Source organism: Histoplasma capsulatum (assembly GCF_000150115.1).
Source record: "Histoplasma capsulatum G186AR genomic scaffold supercont2.2, whole genome shotgun sequence".
NCBI classification, from domain to species: Eukaryota; Fungi; Ascomycota; class Eurotiomycetes; order Onygenales; family Ajellomycetaceae; genus Histoplasma; species Histoplasma capsulatum.
The window spans coordinates 2,325,923-2,346,103 of record NW_025544802.1 but is presented as its reverse complement, the minus strand read 5'-3'; the positions used below and the strand labels follow the sequence as shown (position 1 = coordinate 2,346,103).

Below are 20,181 nucleotides of genomic sequence, written 5' to 3'. Positions count from 1 at the left end.
GACGGATCGCTTCAAACCTACACACCAATGCACTTCTACATAATTACAACACAGAACGGGAGGCTGGGCATGGCTTGGCTTGGCACAAAACCTAGCTGTCAATGAGATGAAACAGACACGTGAGAAACCAACTTGGAAATGTAGATTGTCTTGATAAATTCTCAAATACACATGGCTATACTAGACAAACACTTGAGATTTTATATACAATAACAAGATTGGTATTAGCAACTTAAACTAGATTGAGTCTCTTGGCCCAACTTCCTAATTGATGAAGGGCATATGCGGTTAGATATAGGAATCAACATCACCCATAAATAAGGAGACGACGATTTCAAGCAAGACCTAGAGCTTTCGCTTCAAGAGTGACAATATCGGGTAGAAGTTCACGGGCATTTGGTCGATGCGGATTCCAACCAAGAAGTTTCCTCGCACGAATCGCATGTGCTCTCGAATTAGTTCCCCATGAGAAAGGCCCGAATGCAAATAAATCTGCTGTTTGCTTGCCATCCAGAATTTCCACCTCTGGGGAGGCGATGAATCCTTTCTCAAAAGCAATCTTCGCTACTGCCTTCTCCACATCGCCCCAAACGAACGACCCATTTTCTACAAAATAATACCCTTCCTTTCCCCAAGTCGCTTTCCCGCCGCCAGCAGCCGCAGCCTCGCCAAGGAGGAGGAATAGATCACTCAAATCATGAACATGGATCTGGTGCCAGACATTCTCGCCTTTGCCTACTTGAAGCCCCTTCTTTCTCTTAAGAACATATTTTGCCAGATTATATATTTGAGCACTTCGAGTATTTCCCGGCCCTCGCCCGGGGCCATATATAGTGGGTGGGCAAACAATGGCTGTCTTCACCCTATCGGCAGCAGCCTCGCCGACTCCCAAGACGATCTTGTCGACGTCTCGATGAAAAGCTTCGTCGGGAAGAGACGTCACATCACCAATACCGTCCCAGTCATCGTATTCTTTCGGACGAAGATCTCCGTAGGTCGAATTGCCTAAATCCTCGAATGTGAGAATACCCGTTCCCGAAGTGTGGATCCAGTAGCCTGGGCGATCGGATGTATGGGCAGCTATGCCCTTTGCAATGGCTTGTGACGAAGCAACATGATCACAGTCTGCAAAGTCTGTTCAAATAAAACAAATTGAAAAATTGAAAAAAAAAAAATTAGCAAGCATTTCCTAAGATATTAGAAGCATGTCATGCAGGGAGGCCGTACGGTAGATGATATCTGCCTTTCGTGCCTCTTCTTCAAGAATCGTAGCGGAATCAAGATCCCCGTACACAAGTTTGGTCTTCGGATATTTGCTAGTAACCAACGCGCCTTTCTCCTGATTGCGGACGAGGGCAGTGAACTCCCAATCCGGATGGGCTTCATTGAGACGGAAGAAGGCATCTCCCCCGATGTATCCAGTAGCCCCGGTCCTTCTCTCGTCAGAATGTCTCTCCGGAATGCTCAGTTAAGGTAGTTGGATAGGCTCATTACTCACACAAAGACCTTAGGAGGTGCCATTTTGACACCGTGGGTTGAGGCTCAGGTATAATTTAGTCTGAGGGTACAGAGTATGTTGAATATCAACCGAATCGCAGTAATTTACGGTTATGGCGATTGGATAGTTTGAGAATAATTGCAAAGTTGTGGTCGCTTTTATACCTGCTGCCCTTGATTTCGATGTTGGGATGGACAGTAGTGGGGTGTGTCTCCCCCATTCTTGGATTCTGGCGTTCTGCCGCGATGATGTCATTGGTGACTTTTAACAGCCATCGAGTACTGAGTCGAACACGTCTGTGTACGTTTTACCAAACACAATGGCTCCATGGACGAATTCTCGACAATGATTAGTTTACGCAGTCGCCATCTAGCTATTTATTTCAATATCAGCCAAACCAACAGAGCACCTTCCGCCGCCCGCCACAAATAGCTGCCGACGCCCAATCTAGCAGACATGCAAATCCTAGCCGCTACTAAACTGTTCTCGCGCCCAGTATTTGAAGTTCACCTGCCTGTGGCACCTTGCGGTCTGATACGGCAATGTGTATGGCCTAGCTTCATCGGAACTAGCCCGTGCTACCTACTACCCCTACAAAGAGCCGCGGAAGCAGCAAATATGCCGCAGATAGAGCCTAGGTTATTTTGAGGACCCCTATCGCAAAATCCCTCAAGAGTAACACTCCTAACAGACCTTTGACACCGGACGACATGGAAAACCCTGAGAGTTACAGTATACGCAGCCACTCTATTTATACTACGAGGTGTCATAATGTTTCCCAAGCCGTACTGTACATCGCACACAGGCATCTCGAAACCCAGTTCACGGGCATGGTACGGCCATTACGAGTATGTAGCGATGGCGAGCTGTACATTCAATGCCTGCTTAAGACCATCGAAGATAACTGAGAATGATTCGTCCAAGAGAGGAGTCGCAATAACTTTACTGGTCTCCTGAGCCTTTTTGTGAAAATCGCTACAGACTCAGAAGGTCAAAGAGGGACAACAGGCACGTAGTGTTGAGTTTCGGGGGGGAATTCTTGCAAAGATCTAGGGATTTTCGAATAGAATACCATATTGATGAATTACACGGCGCGGGATTGAAAGCGCATAGTGTGAGGGACGGCTCTTGAACCAGAGTCTCAATGAGCTCAAGGTTGGAATACGTAGTAGTTTTATGAGAAGCTAGAAGGATCCGCTTTTATCACTGTCGTTAAACTTCTCTCGATTCGCCGACAGGATTGCATATGTGTTGCAATTGGGCATATTTCTCTCATGTCATAAGACCTCTCCGAAGCACTCACTCTGTAAACTCGCCAAGGCGATATATGCCTGCACTGGGCCTTCTTTAAAATTGTGTCAACCGTCACTATCAGCCCATCCAAAGAGAATGTGGGTTTGAGACGGTGATGTGACTTTTAAGGGGAAAATTGCCATTGTGGGTCCGATCCACAGACACACTTCGCAAGGTGGGGTTTTGGCGTCGTATGGCTAAGCGACCATGAATGCTCTGATCCCACCTCGATCCTTTTGATGTAGCTAACTAACTTTGTGGTTAAACCTTTGCCCAAAGCTCAACAGCTACTATATATTCCTGGTATCCCGCAGAATGAGAGAAACATTTATTCAAACTCCATCGGGAATCGCGCCAGCTATTTATTTCACTCTCAGAGGAGAGCGAGCTCAAATTCAGAAACGATTTCTCGAAAATAAGATTTCTAAGCAACTTGATAATATCCAAGATTAGCTAACTACTGGTACATTACCTAGTTACGGATCCAAGATGTTGTTCCCACGTAATACATCTTGTATGCTTCCCGCAACCTCGTATTCTTGACATCTGGTTTCACGCCCTATTGAAAATACCCCGCGTTGAGCAAACTTGAAGCTAAGATGTGAAATTTTGCCACAGTATATTATCCGCTCGGGTTCGCCTCCATAATTCCATTTCCAAGTTAATTTCATTTCCATCATGGCTGCTTGACGGGTTCCAAGAAATCAACACCATTCTAACACATATATACAATATATTCCCTTCGTTATTAAAAAAAGAAGAGAAGAGGAAAGATATATACCCCCCGAAGTAATATTTCTTCAAAAGTTGAAAAATAAAAACAACAAAATAAAATAATAATGTCCACAACCACATCAACAGCCACAAACTCCCCTCCAGTCCTCGTGGGCGGCTGTGCATGTTCCTACATCCGCTATGCGTCAACCTCCCTCCCCATCTCTTTGTCACACTGCTTTTGCGTTGAATGTCGCAAGACCGCGGGCGGACCTTTCCAAACATACGTCCGCTTCCCCACAGCAGCCATCACATGGCTGAACGACCGCCAGCCCAAATATTTCTCGGCTAGCACTTTCGCCCGTCGTGGATTCTGCGACAAGTGTGGCTCCAGTTTGGTGTTCCAGATGAATGAGCACCCTGAGAGGATTTCGTTGGCCGGGGGCTCCATTGATGATTGGGACGTTAAGTGGGGACAGAGCGGGAAAGGGGAAGGGGAAGGAGAAGCGGAAGCGGGATCTAAGGAAGATGGATGGGATACGTTGAATAAATCAACAGTGTATTATTGGGTGAGAGAGAAACCGTCTTGGTATAAGGTACCGAATGATGGCTTGGTGAAGTATTTCACGGATCCGGATATTGAGGAGCAGCCACCAGGATTCAGGGGGGAGGAGGGCGGCCCTTTTGGAATGGCTGCACGTAAATAATACCAAGTGTTTGCATTCGGTGTATCTGAGCAATATTTCGCTGTGAGGGAGAAAGGGTCATAGTCTATATTCTTCTATATCCTTTGCTCCAGAAGTTCGATGTGAGGGCTCGTTGGCTATATATAATGCCAGGGAATTCCATCGAAATGCAAGGAGCAGGTTGTCGTAGTCGTTTGCTTCCCCAGACATTTGTTGTCCATACAAACAAGTAAGCTGCAATGCAAGATATCTCAAATTCATCTTCCCTATCCCAAGCAGTTCAGCATAAGTTTCTCCACGTGATCTTTTGAGGGCCTTCAACACACCATGGAACCACATAACACTGAATATAAAAGAAATATCAAAATAAAAACAAATCCTTCTTTCCTTCACCATGAGTCTCCATCAGTGATCACGCCTTTATCTGTTTTTGGCATTCTTTCCCTTGGGCTCAGTTCTTTCATTGGTTTTTCATCATCACATCCATTTCAACTGCTCACCCCTTTTCTCCCTGGTTCTGCCAGCTTGGACTTTGCAAAAACTTCTGCCTCAAGTTTCATCCTTTGCTTCAGAAAAAAAGGCATCCAAATTCAGGTTCAGTATCTTGAAAGCTTTCTTGGTGTCGCAGTTATAATATAGTGCCATCAACAGCGGCCAACAGACATAACCTCTTGGGCCGTTGGGAACACAAAGCAAAGAGCCACTTCTCTTTGTCAACAACTCTTAAACCGTTCAGTATTTCTGTCATCTTGACTTTTGCTTATTGCGAGGCTCCTTTGTCATTCTCCGATCGCTTATATCCCATCTGGACCACGAAAAAAGAATCATTCTTTGACTTCTTGGAGAATCGGTTCATTTAGATCCTCTTTTCGAAAACATCCTTGGAGCGTTTCCTTTCGGGGTCAATTTGCTTTTGCTGTTGGTTCAACCCTGGAGCAACCCACATTCTCGTAACAACGCCCGGGACGCAATCAACTTGTACAGATTTCCAAATTTCAACAGAGAATACCCAACACCAAGGACATTTCATCAAGTGACAACAGAAGTATCCAAGATTTCTGTAAAAATATTTCATTTCTCGAGTGAATAAATTTTCCGTTTTGAGAGACTTCGTTTCAAGAACCGGCCTTTTGCGCTTATTTTCTTCGATTTCGGACACAAGTAAACATCATTTTCAACGTTCATTGCGGTTTGAAAAACCCAAGGACAATTTCTCCCGCTACCTCGTGGTGAAGAAGGAAATGGCTGAACAGGATCCCTCCTTTCTCCATTCTAGAATGCTTGATCCGCTGGATAGTCCTGGACCAATTCCCGTGGAGTATTCTCGACAGAGCCAGTCTCTGGCTGCTGACATACTAGAAACGAATAGGCTAGCAGGCCTCCATCCCACAACAGCATGGCATCCTGAAATCCAAACAAGCCAGGCAAGAGCAGCACTTTTCACCAGTGAAGAGTTCCATCTAATGTCAAGATTTTCATTTCAACCCAACTCGATGCCAAACACTGCACAACAATCTTTTTTCACAGGTTTGCAGGGAAGTGTATCAGATAGACACATTCTTGAAATGGAAAATGGAATGAGACAGGCTCAGCAAGAAGAAAATAGATCTTTGCAGGCACCGCAGCTAAGAGTAGACACCCCGCATGTGCAGAACAATGGGAACCAATTTCCTCTTCAAGGCAGACATTCTCTACCATTCACAATGGGGCAGCAAGCTGAAGCACAGCAAATATATCAGACCTCTCAGCCCCAATCTCACCCTCAAATTCAATCAATGGGTCAAGATATGCAGAGAAACATCTCACAGCAGGGTTTGCAGCAATCTGAGTCAAGACCCAGCACTTCTGAATCAAGAAAGGAAAGGCCTTCAGTCAAGCACCTCACTTGCTGGTGGTGGAATGAGAAGGGCAAGTGCAAATACACTGTGGATGAATGTCTCTATGCACATCATAAGACAGGAAGGGTCGCTGATGCGCCAAGACAAGTGAAAGCAGGTGGTAAGTCACTTCCAAGGCTGTTTAAACTCATTGCAACAGTGAAGAGGGCAGACTCACTTCACTCTTTGTCTGCCACTTGTCTTACTTCCAGGAAGTTCTGGTATTCACTTTCATCTTCACCTCTCTTTCATTTTTCACCCACCCCCACATATCTCTGCTGTGTTGATACACAATACCACCCCCCGCTCTGCTTCTCTTACTATCTATCCAAGTGGCATATTGACCCAACCCTTAATGTATAAGCCCGTGGGCTTTCAACTCCTCTGGAGATAGCAGGAGGTTGAGACCCCTTGCCCCTTGTGTTTCCTCATCTGTGATATGTCCACTCAAAATGCCATTAACTCGACGCTCCCCGTTCGCAATGCTGACAATGAACTTTACAGAGCCCCCGGTTGCGGGAAGGAAGCTGATGAGGGCCCTGAGGGAGGAGGCAGAAGAGAGGGCAAAGAGAGCGCCAGAGCGAGAGATGAGCAGTGAGTTATTCTCATTCCCATCATAGATCCAGTTTTCGAACGCGCCTCAACTGTTGCAGCATTGGTTTCCCTGACAGCTCCTCACTTCCACCTCACCATTCCCCTGACAACATCAGAAAGCAACTAATAACCATAATGCCTTCGTAGTCCTCCAAGCCCAGAACAAAGCCCTTCGCGAGGCCTACACCGCTCTGAGCTCGACAACCTCGCAATCCCTCTCAGCGATCTCCACCCTACGTCAATCTCTCACAAGACTGACCGTAGAAGTAGGTAATGTTGAGAGGGGCCATGCGGGTCTTCTCCCGCACTCCACCACACCAGAATATGGCAAATATCAAGTAGACTCGCATTTGGCGCGCGTCCTGAGAGTCGTTGAAGACGAGGGTCTGCTTGCAGGCGTGGGGGAGCGGCAAACACGGGCACAGGTGGTGCGAGTGGAGGCGTCTTTGGTGGCTGTGGGGTTGGGGGAACTTGTCGAGGACGGGAAGCGAAGAGCAGTGACGTCAAGAGGGTGGTGAGTGGGAAGTGGGGGAATTGTGGGAGTTGTGGGAGCGGGCTGTAGGAGTCAAATTTTCTCGTTTGTATTATTATTTCTTTTGTTTGGTTATTGTGGCGCAATGGGTATGTAAGTGTGACTATAAATCATGAATTCATATTATGAAACAAGGTGAATTTCGTCAAGAAAACAAGTACGGAGCCAGTAGAATATGAATAAAGAGAAAGGTGACGCAGAACGGCAAGTTTTCAGTGGCGGCTGCCAGACGCAAAGGAAAGGAGCAGAGGAAGAGAAGATGATAATATCTCGTCATAATCTACATATCATGCCGGCTCTTAGAATGTACTTGTGGCCAAGCGGCTTGCTGCATTTTTAGCGTCCACTCGATCGTCATCCTCTTCCTCAGGCAGACCAATCATTCCCGACCCGCTGAGTGAGCGGCTATGTGATCTCCCTCCATTAGACTGAACCTCATGCTCAAGAATAGGTGAGACAAAACTTCCACTTATGCTTCGATTTAAGCTGTCACCGCGGCGCGGTACGCCACTCCATGCATCGCCTTTGGGACCCTGACTTGCTGCCAGGCTGGCCCGACGAGCCGCAGGATGAGATTCGCGACCCAGCCGGCTCAGGCCGCCAGAGGCATCGATTGAACGGATGTCTGCCCGGACGCTTTCAAGTGTGCTAAGAGTGCGACGCTCAGCCTCTATTTCCCGGAGGGTATATTCGCGGATGCTGAGTAGCATGTCAGACGTCGTACGCTTGAACCATCGACGCTTTTCTTGCAGGAGGTTAACTGTTACGCGTTGGGTTTTCTTGGTTAAGTATTCTTCATGCGCTTGCGCGTCCTCAAGAGAGCTGATGGCTTCGTCAACCTTTTCAGGGCGAACGGAGGTGCTCCCCTTCAATCTATCAGCGGCGGCACGCTTGCTTCGCGCGGTCTGTTGGGCTTGTATCAACTCCCGGAGCAGGATGTGTCGGTTCGTCAGGGTCTCTTTGACGATAAAGGCATCAGATGAGTGGTAATTTAGAGGGTCACCAAAGGTAGTGGCCTCTGCAGTCCCCTGTGCAGCGTGGTAGTCACCAACTGCTTGAATTACTTTCCCGAGTTTACGGTACGCATTAGCGAGGCCCGGGTGGGTTTCTTGGACGTGCATCTGGCCAACTTTTACACCGAGATCGGATTCTGCGAGAGCAAGACCTTTAAAAAGAGTTAAACGCTGTCGCTACCATATGGGACTTTGTATGCTTACTTTTTCTGGCTTTCACAACACGGTCTATCTTTTGGCCTGTATCCATCGTCCCCAAATAGAACAATTTAACAACAGGGCGTGCATCTTGTAGTTCTGGCGTATCATCTGGAGGAGGTGCAAATTGTTTCAGCACCTTCCGCCGGACTCCAGTCGCTGGCTGTTTCATTCTAACGACGGGGCTATAACCGAAATCACTCTCGACGAAAAGAATCATCTCATCATCCTGCATAAGAGCGTCATTGGCACAAACGTAATTGAACCATCTCTGCATTGACGCTTTCACCCGAATCTCATCCTCATCAGTTCCTGCGCCGGCTGGTGTCAATGGAGGAGGTACGGCTGGCACAATTGCCTCAGGATTGGAGGATATTAAATGATCAGCAAGCTTGATAAACTCAGAATGTGTTCGACGAACGTCGCGGAATTGTGTCGTTCGGAACTTGGGTATGTTTGTCTGTTACAGTAGTAAAATTTAGCAAACCGCAGAGTCTGCAATTGGGAACGGTTGGGACGTACGTGCACGTCAAACCGCAAGATAGGATCCTTTTTTCCAGTCCTCTCCAATCCCGTAATTTTAGCCTGTAATTTGTACTGGGGAGCACTTGGGCGCACTTTATTTCTTGCTCCAGTTTGATATCTAGCCGAAACTTGTGCTCGTGGCGTAGGTTGTTGCTGAGAATTGGAGCGGGGTTGGATGGTGGGTTCTCCATGGATTTGGTCTTCGATCTGGGAACCTTGGAGTCGCTCAGATATATCCCGCGTTGCAGACTCTTCACCTTGATGGGGTTCATTGTCTGAGCCGCCATATGGTGACTGGGGAGATAACGGAGATGGAGGAACGTCAGATGCGGGGAACGTACGATCGGCTCGAGGTGAAGTCGAACCCCACGGGGATGAGTCGACAGGGTGTTCTGGATCGTGTGGAAGTGACGAATAGTCCATGATGGTAGCACTTTGTTCAATGATATTTTGAGGGAAAGTATGATTACCAGACAGGAGGTCGTGGGCACATTAGTGAGAAATCAGGACACGCACGAGGCACCGGCAAGCCACGAGTGATTGTACCAGGTCTCCGGGTCGGAGCTGCGAGAAACAAGAAAAAAATTGCCGTAATTCTGTTATGGAATTCGGTGATTGCTAAGATATAACAGTCGAAGAGATGCTTCACAAGCGCGAGAATGGTGTCTCTCAGCAGAAGGCATCAATAGAAGGTTGAAGGTTGGTGCATGCGGATGGCGCTAATGTCGCTTGAATGTCTTAGCGCCGACTTTTAGACTTCGCGGGTAAATTTTGGTTCATTGTAATTGCAGGAAAACAATTCGTTTGACCAACTCTGCAAGTCGCAGCCAACAAGGATACTAGGATTTATATGTGTCAATTGGTTGTTTGTCATTGCCTTGCTGGTTTTAAATGTCAACGTAGGAACCATTGCGGACTGCATTCCGCTCCCATTCACTCTCCTTTTTGCCAAATATGATCCCAATTGGGTTACCCTCAAGGTGGATCTGTTCAAGGTGTATCCGGAAGAATACTAGGATATTACCAGCAATCTCAACTCCATATTTTCACTCAGTTCTGCGCCGATATTCAACTAATGGAGCTCAGTCGTCAGAGTCCGCAGTGGACCTGGACAGAGTTCGGAATATTGGGATCATTGCTCACATTGATGCTGGTAAAACAACAACAACAGAGCGCATGCTTTATTACAGCGGTGTTACCAGAAGAATCGGAGAAGTTGATGACGGATCCACTGTGACCGATTTTCTTCCGGCTGAAAGAGCTCGAGGCATTACAATCCAATCGGCTGCAATCACATTTGATTGGCCTCCACGACCACCAGAAGAACATACAACACCAACACCTGAAGAGCTAAAGGCTAGAGGACTTCCCAGATCAGCAGTGTCACATACCATCAATCTTATCGACACCCCCGGTCATGCAGACTTTACGTTTGAAGTTTTGCGTTCTCTCCGGATCCTCGATGGTGCGGTCTGCATTCTAGATGGAGTAGCAGGAGTTGAGGCGCAGACAGAGAAGGTCTGGAATCAGGCCTCAACATATCATATCCCTTGTATTGTGTATATTAATAAACTTGATCGCGATGGAGCTGCTTTTGGGAAAACTGTGCTGGAAGTAGGTTCGAAACTAGGATGCTGGCCTGCCGTCTGTCAAATCCCGTGGTTCGAATCTGCTTATGGCCGGTTCCAGGGTGTTGGTGACGCGATTTCTCTCCAAGGTCTCTTTTGGGAGGAAGGTGGCGATGGCAAGAAAATTGCAGTGTCCAACTTGGCCACGCTAGAGGAAACGGATGAGATATTTGCAAGCGAATTGAAGAAAGCGCGGGTCGCACTTGTCGAGCTTCTAAGCGAGCACGACGAAACGATGGTTGAAAATTTCTTGGAACGTAATGAGGACCATCTAGCTGTCAAACCAATTGAGATTTTGGAGAGTCTTCGAAGAACCCTTCTCGGTTCAAAGAAGACAAGAGTCATGCCTATCTTTGCTGGCGCAAGCTTCCGAAATATCGGCGTTCAACCTCTGCTTGATCAAGTGCTGAATCTCCTTCCAAGTCCCAACGAACGGCCGGACCCAGAAATTAGCATCAGCTCCGGTAAAGGAGGCCTGAAAAGCCTATTGAATGGGAACCTCATTTTGCAAGAAAACAAGAAGCTTGCAACGAAAAAGAAGAAAGAAAAAAATGTTTCCGGCTACTCGACGGCCCAAACAGCCCTTGAAAAGCTTGAAGGATGTGCTCTTGCTTTTAAGGTAGTGAGCGATGCTAAAAGGGGTGTTTTGGTTTATGTTCGGGTGTATTCTGGTTCCATCAGCCGAAACGCATCTCTATTTAACACACACCTTAACCTATCAGAACGGGCTCCTCGGCTTCTAAAAATGTATGCTTCGGAAGCAGTTGAAGTGCAATCAATCCCAGCGGGGCATATCGGCGTTATAGTTGGACTGAAATATGCTCGAACCGGCGATACACTACTTTCATATGCAGGAAACAAGACGGCTCCCCCAGAGCCGCTCAATAAACTACAACTACGCCCGATACCTATTCCACCACCGGTATTCTTTTCGAGCCTTGAACCTCACAGTCTAAGCGAGGAAAAGCACCTTCATGAAATGCTAGCATTGGTTTTACGAGAAGATCCTAGCCTCCATGTTACAATTGATGAGAACTCTGGTCAAACTCTGTTGAGCGGGATGGGCGAATTACATCTTGAAATCGCCAGGGACAGGCTAATTAATGACTTCAAGGTCAAAGCTTCTATGGGCCAAATTGAAATTGGTTATCGCGAATGCATATCAGGGACCTCGGCCTCAATAACCAAAATCTTCGACAAAGAAATTGCGGGCCGGAAGGGAAAGGCGGGTTGCATGGTGCTTGCTGAACCCTTCAATCCCGACGAATTCGACGAGGAACATCTCGAAGCACATGAAAACGTTCTTCTTGACGAAAAACAAGATGGAAATCGCATCACAATACTCGCCCCGGGCCTTATCTCCAACAGCAGTAATTCCAAAAACACCAAAATCTCCGAAGACCTCCTTCCCAGCCACCTTAATCTTGCCGTGATAAAAACATCCCTATACAACGGCTGCATTGCTGCGTTATCCCGCGGCCCCAAAAACTCCTTCCCTTTACACAACACACACGTAACGGTCACATTCGATATAAACACTCATTTTTTTGGAAATGAAACTACCCCGTCAGCTCTATCCGCTGCTGCACGCCTTGCCACTCAAACTGCCCTTAAGGAGGTAGCATCAACAGTCGTGCTTATGGAGCCAGTCATGCACGTAACCATCAGTGTCCCAGACGCTAATATGGGCGTAGTTGTGCATGATATATCATCAGCTCGAGGTGGACACATTCTGTCCCTCGATGAAGACATCGAGACCTCTTCCTCATCATCACCCATGTCAAATGATGATGACCTACCCCCTATTGATGTATCCAAGATCTACGTACCTCCCGACCAATTTAGATCCTCATCGATGGCTGCTACTAGCAATAGCTTGAATAAAATGCGGACTATAACTGCTAAGGTGCCACTGAAGGAAATGGTAGGCTATCTGAAGCATTTACGGAGCTTAACTGGAGGGAGGGGAACGTTCGTTATGAGTGTTGATACGTTTGAAAAAATGGAAAGCCAAAGGGAGAGAGCTGTTTTGGCAGCTCTGGGGGGACTTTAACATTTGTAGAAGCGGTTTTCTCTTCGTATCCTTTCCTTTTTTCTTCCCCCAGCTGACAACGGAGCGAAAGTGGGAAGATAGCTCCTACCGCAGTCTGCAGAAGCTGCTTAACACGGGAACTGGAAAAAATGATAATTTTCATTTTGTAACATAGTAAGCCAAAGGAGAAGTTTTTTTTCTCATGTCCTTCAGATTTGGCTTTTCAAAAGCGGTCTAATAAGACCAAGTGCTGTAATTTACATACTATCGATAGCTACGCAGCAGTTTTTGGTTATTGAAATGAATATTTAATTTCCAATACCCCTCCTTGGTACGGAGCTTCTAAGCCAGACCATCAGCCAAATAGTAAATACCAATATCACCTCCGCCGTTTGAACAAGTGTCCGCTTGCTTGATCTTGCATTGCACAGCCGTGGAACCTCCGTAAAGTCACGGAGGCTTGGGTAATGAATGGCATCAGCATATTCGCGAGACACGAAGCTTTTAAACCGAGACCACCCTCCCAATCTATGTCCCAAAAGCCATCACACATTCCGAAGGAGAGGGATTCAGGCGCAATATGCCAATGCAATGGTGCTCTCCACTCGACTCATGGGCCGCGCTCCATGCGTGCAAATTAACAGCCGGGCGTGTTGCAAGGATGAGCATGGTGCTGCGGCTGTCCCTGGTCATGATTGAACGTTTTAACAAAAAGTAGACGTCTGTGTCGACGGTATCGGGAATCTCCTAAAACAGCCATAGAGCTAGTAGCCCTAAGAAATATTTCGGTTGTATGTATCTATTATAACCGCTCATACCAAAAACTGTAGGAATGACACATGGCTTAAGTTAAAATATATTAAAAATTCTTAGGAACCAGAGCAAATGGCGAGGTAAAAGAAGAAGGGGAGGAGAGGAAAACGAAGCACTGGAGAGGTAGGTTGACAACAGAGACATCAATCCACAGAAGAAAAAAGAAAAAAAGTCTGGAAAAAGCAAAGATCCCATTCAATTCACCAATTCTAACCTCGAACAAGGGAAATAAAGAAAAAGGAAAGGAAAAGAATGGGACGGAAGGTAACCGACGAAATCTACCAATTATCATCCCAGCCGCCACCACCGCCCCCATCATCTTTCACCTTTGTACCCACCCCACCACTGCCAGCATCACCAGAGGGAGGTCCCCCCCTTCGCATCGCCGTCGTTCCAATAGCCCCAGGTCTCCTTTTGTTCTCTCCCAAGGCAGCAAAATCATCCCAGAAATCCTTTCTCTCGGGTTCAACCTTTTGTCTTTGGGATCCAAAATCGGAACCAGGCCTACGCGGTGTCGGCTGTTCTGAAGAAGGTCCCTCCACGAAGCGGGTGAAGGCATCCGCGGCCCCGCGTGTACCGGTTGTTACATTTCGTGTTACTTCTGAGGCGGCGATGCGGGCTTGCGCGGCTAGGTCGGTTTCGGCGAGCTGTTTAGTCTTATTTGTTAGTTTTGGTGTTTTTATGGTTTACGTTTCATTATGGGAAAGTAAGGGGAAGGAAGCTAAATAATGCAGATAGAGGGACGGAAGGGTATATTCAAGAGATAAAAAAAAAGAATATGGAAAAAGGAAATACACACCGTCTTCACAGCAGGTTGCAAGTACGAGTCATTAACCGTCTTCGCCCCCTTTCCAACCGTAGTCGCAAACCAACCGAAGCTCTTCGTCAACGCCGCAACGGGATCATTCTGAAAATCATTCAAGCCAGGGATCACGGCACCAGGACTATTGCCATCCTTTTCGTCCGAGGGAAGCGGCATCCCACCCCCAAACCCTGTAAACTTCCCACCCTGCGAGGGCGCTACATTTTCCGGCCTATTCGCATTCTCTGCCCCCAATGATGCAAAATAGGACTCATTTCGCTCTTTCCTCCCTGTACCCGGAACCTCCTGCTGTGTCACAGGCGACATCGACCTGGTGGGTGTTTTACTCTTATCACCACTGGTGCCGCGGGCCCCGCCAATAGCAGAAATAGACGGCGTACTTGCCCTCGACGCTGGCACATTCTTCTCCTCGCCAGGCACATACTCCCTCCCTTCAACCTTCGCTGCCAACCTTGCCTTCCATTCCTCCCCGACTTCCCCCTCATAACGCTCTTTGATAGTCGAGTCCTCAAAGGTCCGACCCTCCGCGACATTCGAGGAATGATGGTCGAAGAAGAACTTCCAGGCATCATTGCCGCCGAGTTCCATGCGCTGGGTCTCGCCGAGCTTGAAAGCATCCATTGTTATGCTGCGGACGAAGGAGATGTGTACGCCCAGGCCTCGGTGGGTGCCAGCGCAATTTAGACAGATGAAAGTGCCGAATTTGGGTGAGGCCTGATTGGCAGAGCAAGTTGCGGTTAGTGTCGATGTTGTGTCAGAATGTGCATCGCATAGTAAAATATGCTGGGATCCATTTGTGTACTTATGTATACATGAGTGGTTGGGGAAGAAACATGGAAGGAAGGGAAAAACGAACCCATTGAGGCGACGGGGCGCCGCAATCACAACATCGATCGTTGCCCTTGGTCTTCTGGATTAGGAGGAGCTATATTTTGCACGGGTCGTGCGGTGGATTCACCGTTCCTGCAATATCAGCCTTGAGTGCTTTAACTGACACTTTATACCACATAGCGCCCGCTCGGCCCCCAGGCCCCAGGGCCCATTCACAAATACTTTTTCTCCCCACCAACAAGCAAGAAATAAAAGAATAAGGCATAACAATCAAAACACATTCAGAACAAATGAAAGCAGCATACCTTACTCCTGGTCTCCGGATCAACCTCCCAAATCTTCGACATCTTCTCCACGCCTTCGTTCCCTTCCTCACGGAGCTCTCACTCCCTCTTTCACACGCGCGCGCTCTCTCCCGCTCTGTGCGTGTATATGTCCTTGACCAACTCCTAGATAATGCCTCCCCAACCCAATGGTCAATGGCTAGATCTTCCTAGTGCCTTCCAAGAGCAGATATATAAATACCCCCCTGGACAACCCCTACGTGGATTTTTTGGTCTTTCTTTCTCAACACGGCGCTATTAGATTAAGATAAAATACCACTTTTCTCCAATCCGCCCTAGGCGCACTTCCGGCGGTCCTCAGGCGCAGAACACGACGGGTCGTAATATACGTAAATGGGGTCCTGCAGCACGTCGAGGTGCAGGAAAGGGGAAAAGATGGAAGCGAGCAGCGGAGAGCGGGAAACGGCGGCGGAATTGGAAGCAGTAAGTTGGCGGTGGGGGAAAAGGAGATTGAGTGGGATGCTATCCCGAACAAGAGAGAAATCTGGCGTATTATTTATTATTGGGCTTGAGACTTCTTTGCTTTGCTATCCTGCGCTTCAGTTCTCAATTTTTCTTTCTGTCAATATTTATTTCTTGTACCCCCTCCAGATAGGGAAAATTCCACCAGTCCTTTCAACTTCAACACGGGTAACTCTGTGGCCGATTCCTCTATCAACTCGCCCCTCGCACCATCTCACAACGAGGGATTTTCTTGTAACAGTGCAAATGGGTCCAATTGCCTTGTCTCCGTCCTTGCCTGTGTTTGTGAGAGGGAGATAGTGTGGGCGTGGGTGTGGGTGTGGGCGAGACATGTAGAGGGGCGGTTATATGACCGCATTAGGACTAGCGTATAATTAATCGGTCAAAGCTTTACAATACAAGTATCGCTCCAACAACTGTTGATGCTTCAATCCATGGATTGCTTGGGACCTTCTCTCGTGATCTCCATTGTTGAGTTGACGTTGAGCTATACGCCATCACTGGCATACTATGTAAAAACACATTGTTCTCTTCTTTCAATCCCCGAGAAATACAAAATAAAAAGGAAAAATGAAAATGGTGCCAAGATTCCAGGTCCCAGGCTAGAACAGGCAATCCTGCGACAGGGGTTCGCGCATATACAGCGGCATGGCATCATCATTTGTGGGCAATTTTTTCAGTTATATTATGTTATTGACAGGTGGCATATCAAGCTCAGTGATTCTACAGACTCGGGTATTTTGGGGCGCGGGATGCATGATAGGATCTATGATGAACAGTGTATTCATTCACCAATGAAGCATGAGGCTCAGGAAAAGCTGATCGAGCCACACAGACGGTCTTTCGTCTATTGCGAATTTGTTATCAGTGGGCTTTGAAATCTATCTCGAAGGCTCCGAAAAGCTAATATTACTTTCGTGGCAATCAACCCTTCCAGCCGCTCATGAGACTGCGTACCAAACTGCTACCAAGGCATTCTCCTCCTTGACCGGAATTTTCGTCGCCTCTCCAGGGGTTTGCTTCATCCCTTTTTTGTCGCTTCAGCATGAAATGATCTCACGTAATATTGGAATATACACCCCCCCCCCCCCCCCCGAAAACAGTGCGGTGAGAAGGGGGGAGAAATAGGAGGGAAAAAAAATACAAATTCATAATATGATTGAAAATATCTTCTAAGATACATCGTAAGAAGTGGGCCATGAGGCCCAAATTTGGGAAATGCTGCAATGGTGCTTTTTCCTCCTTGTCAATTGTTGTGATTGAATTTTTCCCTTTTTTCACATATTTTTGGTCTTCTCTTTCGGTTTTAATTTTTGAAATGGATATGTTTCCCTCATTGACATCCATCCCAAAGTTCGAACCACCCTATAATGAAACCAGGGGAGGAATCTGAAAAGGCCTTAGAGAGTAACGGCAAAAACAGTTTGTAAAACAATATTTCACCATTTAAGCAATTTCATACAGCCCGTTAATAGAATACTTATCAAAAAGCCTTAATCGTCATATTCCTTGTAGAACCCTTCTCAACCCCCCCTATTCATTAGTCGTCGGGCTGGGAAATACTGATTTTAAGCGGTAACAGGTGCATCAGCAGGGGCTTCAGCGGTAGCCTGCTCTTCACCAGAGATGTCATCCTCCTTGCCGGGGCTGTCGATGGCAACTTTGACTGCGATCTCCCGTCCTTCTATTTCCTTGCCGTGCATCTCCTCGACAGCTTTGGTCTGGAGAGCCTCAGAGCCTAGAGTGACAAAACCGAATCCACGGCCCTTGCGGGGCTCACCACGAGCTTGGAGTTTCTTGACCATAAAACGCGGAATGGGTCGAAGTGCAATCTTGGCGGAGACGGGTTCGTAAGCAGCAAAAAGTTCCTTCAACTGTATAGTAACAATGGTTAATATCTCACCGGCCTATTGACGGATTTACTGGGTATGTGGGGTGTACCTTCTCCTCGCTAAGATCGTAAGGAAGGTTAGCAACCATAACCTTTGTCTTGGACGGGATCCCATCTTCTGGCGGGCCACGTTGCTTTTGAACACGAGGACGACTCTTGGCGTCTTTGGGGGCATCACCAGGCTCATTAGTCACATCGGCCAAGGGTGTTCCTTCGGGGGTCCCTTCAGCGTGCTCTCCATTCGGCTCCTTTGCCTGCAAAGGTTTCACGTTAGTTTTAACATATAAAAATGCGGACAGTGACGTGCTGGTGTTAAATGAGATGTCGCTGTGGAGTCTATAAAACATCGATCACAAGGTTACGTACCGCGCGGCCACCGCGAGCCCCGAATCGGCCACCGCGGCCACGTCCACGTCCGCGACCGCGACCATAGCCTCTTTTGCGGCCCTCACCTCCACTTGCACCCTCACCACCGCTAACAGCCTCGCCCTTATTCTCAGCGGGTTCGGGCTTGCGGGCAAGTTGGACGGAAACCTTACGCTCGAGGATTTCCTTGCCAGAGAGCTCAGCAATGGCAGCCTGGGCCTCTTGCGCAGTAGCAAGGTCGACGAAGGCATATCCAACAGGACGGGTAGTGCGAGGGTTCACGGGGATGGAGGTGTTTTCACTATAACAATCGCAGATATGTTAGTGGCATAAAATAACATCGCCATCGATTGCATGAGACAAGATATCTTTGCTCTCAGGGTTTTTATATAAAAGTGCATTCTGCATTTATGCCGAATGACCAACCCCCAACGAAACAAAAAAAAAAATGGAACTGTTTCTTTTCTTGTTGAAGTTGGTATAAAAATAACATTACACAGTGGAGCATGCTAAGGCTTTCCTCTTTTGGTTCCTATCTTAGGAAACAAAAACAAATGCAAAACAGGTAATAATAACAATAATATAATAACAATAAAAGGAAAGTACTAACATGGTGTAAGCCTTGAAGAAGTCCTTGAGTTCCCCCTCTGTGGTCGCATATGCGAGATTCCCAATGTACAGGCGACGTCCCTCATCGGCGCTGGCTGCAGTGGCATCGGTCTGAATAGCACCTACAGGAGTTGCGCCATTGGTAGAGTCGTTGATGGAGACAGAGGCCATATTTTCGGCCAGTTCGTTGGCAGTCGACATGATGGAGGGCTGAGTGTATTTGGGTAACGGAACACGGGATAGTGGATTGAAAAGGGGGTATGTACCGCTGCGAGATTGAACTCAGGACGCTGAGCTGCCTTTGGGGACTTGAGGGGAGGGGGTAGAAGGGTAGCTTAGTGCCCTAGATACTGGAGAAGACGTTGAAGATGGGGGGAGTTGGAGCGTGATCGTATGGTGATGGTTGTCGACGTGATGAGAGAGAGGAAGAGAAGCGAAGAAAGGCGCAGAAGGAGAAGGGGAAAAAACATCAAGAAAAAGGAGGTGATACAAGCGCCCAAAAAGGAGAAATCTCCCCAAACAGGCAAGGCGCGGCCCGGCACTAGCTTACCTCAACCACAGTTTAGAACGCCAGGCTTGTCAAGGCTTCCTGAGGGACGGTTCCGTACGGTATTTTGCTCCTCTCTGGTAATAATTGTGGTTGAATTCTAGTGAAGAAAGCCCCTGCCAAGGCCATTCTGCACCTGCTCAGATGGTAATACCGGATACCGTATTCCCACCCAACCCACAGATCTCATCGTATCTCCTGATGCTTTCCGTTCCAATGTTCCTCATTCCTGCGCTCTCTGGGTGCTGGTCCGATCCGAGGGAGGGCATGTAACTGTATCCTGGACTGAGTCCTTACTCAATACTGTGATTTCCTGACCACTCACTCTGTCAGTCACTACCAAGATATGCAAGGCAAGCTCATAATGTCCATTTATCGGCACCCTCCACATCAGCCCAGCAGCTACCAGGGCATCAACAAACGTGAAAGAAAGCCACAGCGAAAGCCACAGCCCGACCCAGTTACAAGCATCAGTCGGAGTTCCACCTCCCCATTTCCGCTCCAAATTCAATTAAATGGCCAACCTGTAGTCTTTGCATCGCATCACTTCTCGGGTTCTGGGGTACTTTATTGGGCAATCTCCTGAGGACGGCTCCTCTTGCACTGGTCGAAATAGCATCTAAAATCTCCAGCATCTGAGCCTCAGCTTACCTCCATCTCATATTCTCCGTCTGGATACAATATACTGATTTCGGTTTCTACAAGTACTCTCAGCTATGAAATGCGACTTTGCGAAATCAAGTCCATCAAGGTGGACCCTTGCTATAATCCACTCAAAGTGCCTCCGAATAACTGACCAGCTGCTATGCGGATTTCCTTGCCACATCCCGTGTATCTATCTCATTTCTTCAGTATTGCCTGTTGCGGACAATGCTGATTAATGTCCTTCTTTTTCCTTTCTTTCA

General features: G+C 47.5%; 7 protein-coding genes across 7 annotated transcripts; 3 read left to right on the top strand and 4 right to left on the bottom strand.

Annotated features, from left to right (window-relative positions):
• Nucleotides 1-334: 334 nt before the first annotated feature.
• On the bottom strand, nt 335-1,521 carry HCBG_01998 (uncharacterized protein; the record flags this gene model as incomplete). The annotated part of the gene is made up of 3 exons (XM_045429047.1): nt 335-1,134; nt 1,228-1,433; nt 1,499-1,521. The coding sequence occupies 3 exons, from the start codon at nt 1,519-1,521 to the stop codon at nt 335-337; spliced, it is 1,029 nt and encodes a 342-aa protein (XP_045290833.1).
• A 2,109-nt stretch (nt 1,522-3,630) lies between these two features.
• Nucleotides 3,631-4,212, top strand: HCBG_01997 (DUF636 domain-containing protein; the record flags this gene model as incomplete). The annotated part of the gene is made up of 1 exon (XM_045429046.1): nt 3,631-4,212. One exon carries the CDS (start codon nt 3,631-3,633, stop codon nt 4,210-4,212), a length of 582 nt encoding a protein of 193 aa, XP_045290832.1.
• A 1,220-nt stretch (nt 4,213-5,432) lies between these two features.
• Nucleotides 5,433-7,180, top strand: HCBG_01996 (uncharacterized protein; the record flags this gene model as incomplete). The annotated part of the gene is made up of 3 exons (XM_045429045.1): nt 5,433-6,189; nt 6,573-6,662; nt 6,810-7,180. 3 exons carry the CDS (start codon nt 5,433-5,435, stop codon nt 7,178-7,180), a joined length of 1,218 nt encoding a protein of 405 aa, XP_045290831.1.
• A 39-nt stretch (nt 7,181-7,219) lies between these two features.
• On the bottom strand, nt 7,220-9,353 carry HCBG_01995 (vacuolar sorting-associated protein; the record flags this gene model as incomplete). The annotated part of the gene is made up of 3 exons (XM_045429044.1): nt 7,220-8,359; nt 8,412-8,865; nt 8,928-9,353. The coding sequence occupies 3 exons, from the start codon at nt 9,351-9,353 to the stop codon at nt 7,494-7,496; spliced, it is 1,746 nt and encodes a 581-aa protein (XP_045290830.1).
• A 531-nt stretch (nt 9,354-9,884) lies between these two features.
• Nucleotides 9,885-12,611, top strand: HCBG_01994 (elongation factor G; the record flags this gene model as incomplete). The annotated part of the gene is made up of 1 exon (XM_045429043.1): nt 9,885-12,611. The coding sequence occupies one exon, from the start codon at nt 9,885-9,887 to the stop codon at nt 12,609-12,611; it is 2,727 nt and encodes a 908-aa protein (XP_045290829.1).
• A 1,070-nt stretch (nt 12,612-13,681) lies between these two features.
• Nucleotides 13,682-15,404, bottom strand: HCBG_01993 (zinc finger protein; the record flags this gene model as incomplete). The annotated part of the gene is made up of 3 exons (XM_045429042.1): nt 13,682-14,050; nt 14,203-14,940; nt 15,363-15,404. 3 exons carry the CDS (start codon nt 15,402-15,404, stop codon nt 13,682-13,684), a joined length of 1,149 nt encoding a protein of 382 aa, XP_045290828.1.
• A 1,591-nt stretch (nt 15,405-16,995) lies between these two features.
• Nucleotides 16,996-19,152, bottom strand: HCBG_01992 (RNP domain-containing protein; the record flags this gene model as incomplete). The annotated part of the gene is made up of 4 exons (XM_045429041.1): nt 16,996-17,737; nt 17,805-18,008; nt 18,121-18,421; nt 18,731-19,152. The coding sequence occupies 4 exons, from the start codon at nt 18,928-18,930 to the stop codon at nt 17,432-17,434; spliced, it is 1,011 nt and encodes a 336-aa protein (XP_045290827.1).
• Nucleotides 19,153-20,181: the final 1,029 nt, after the last annotated feature.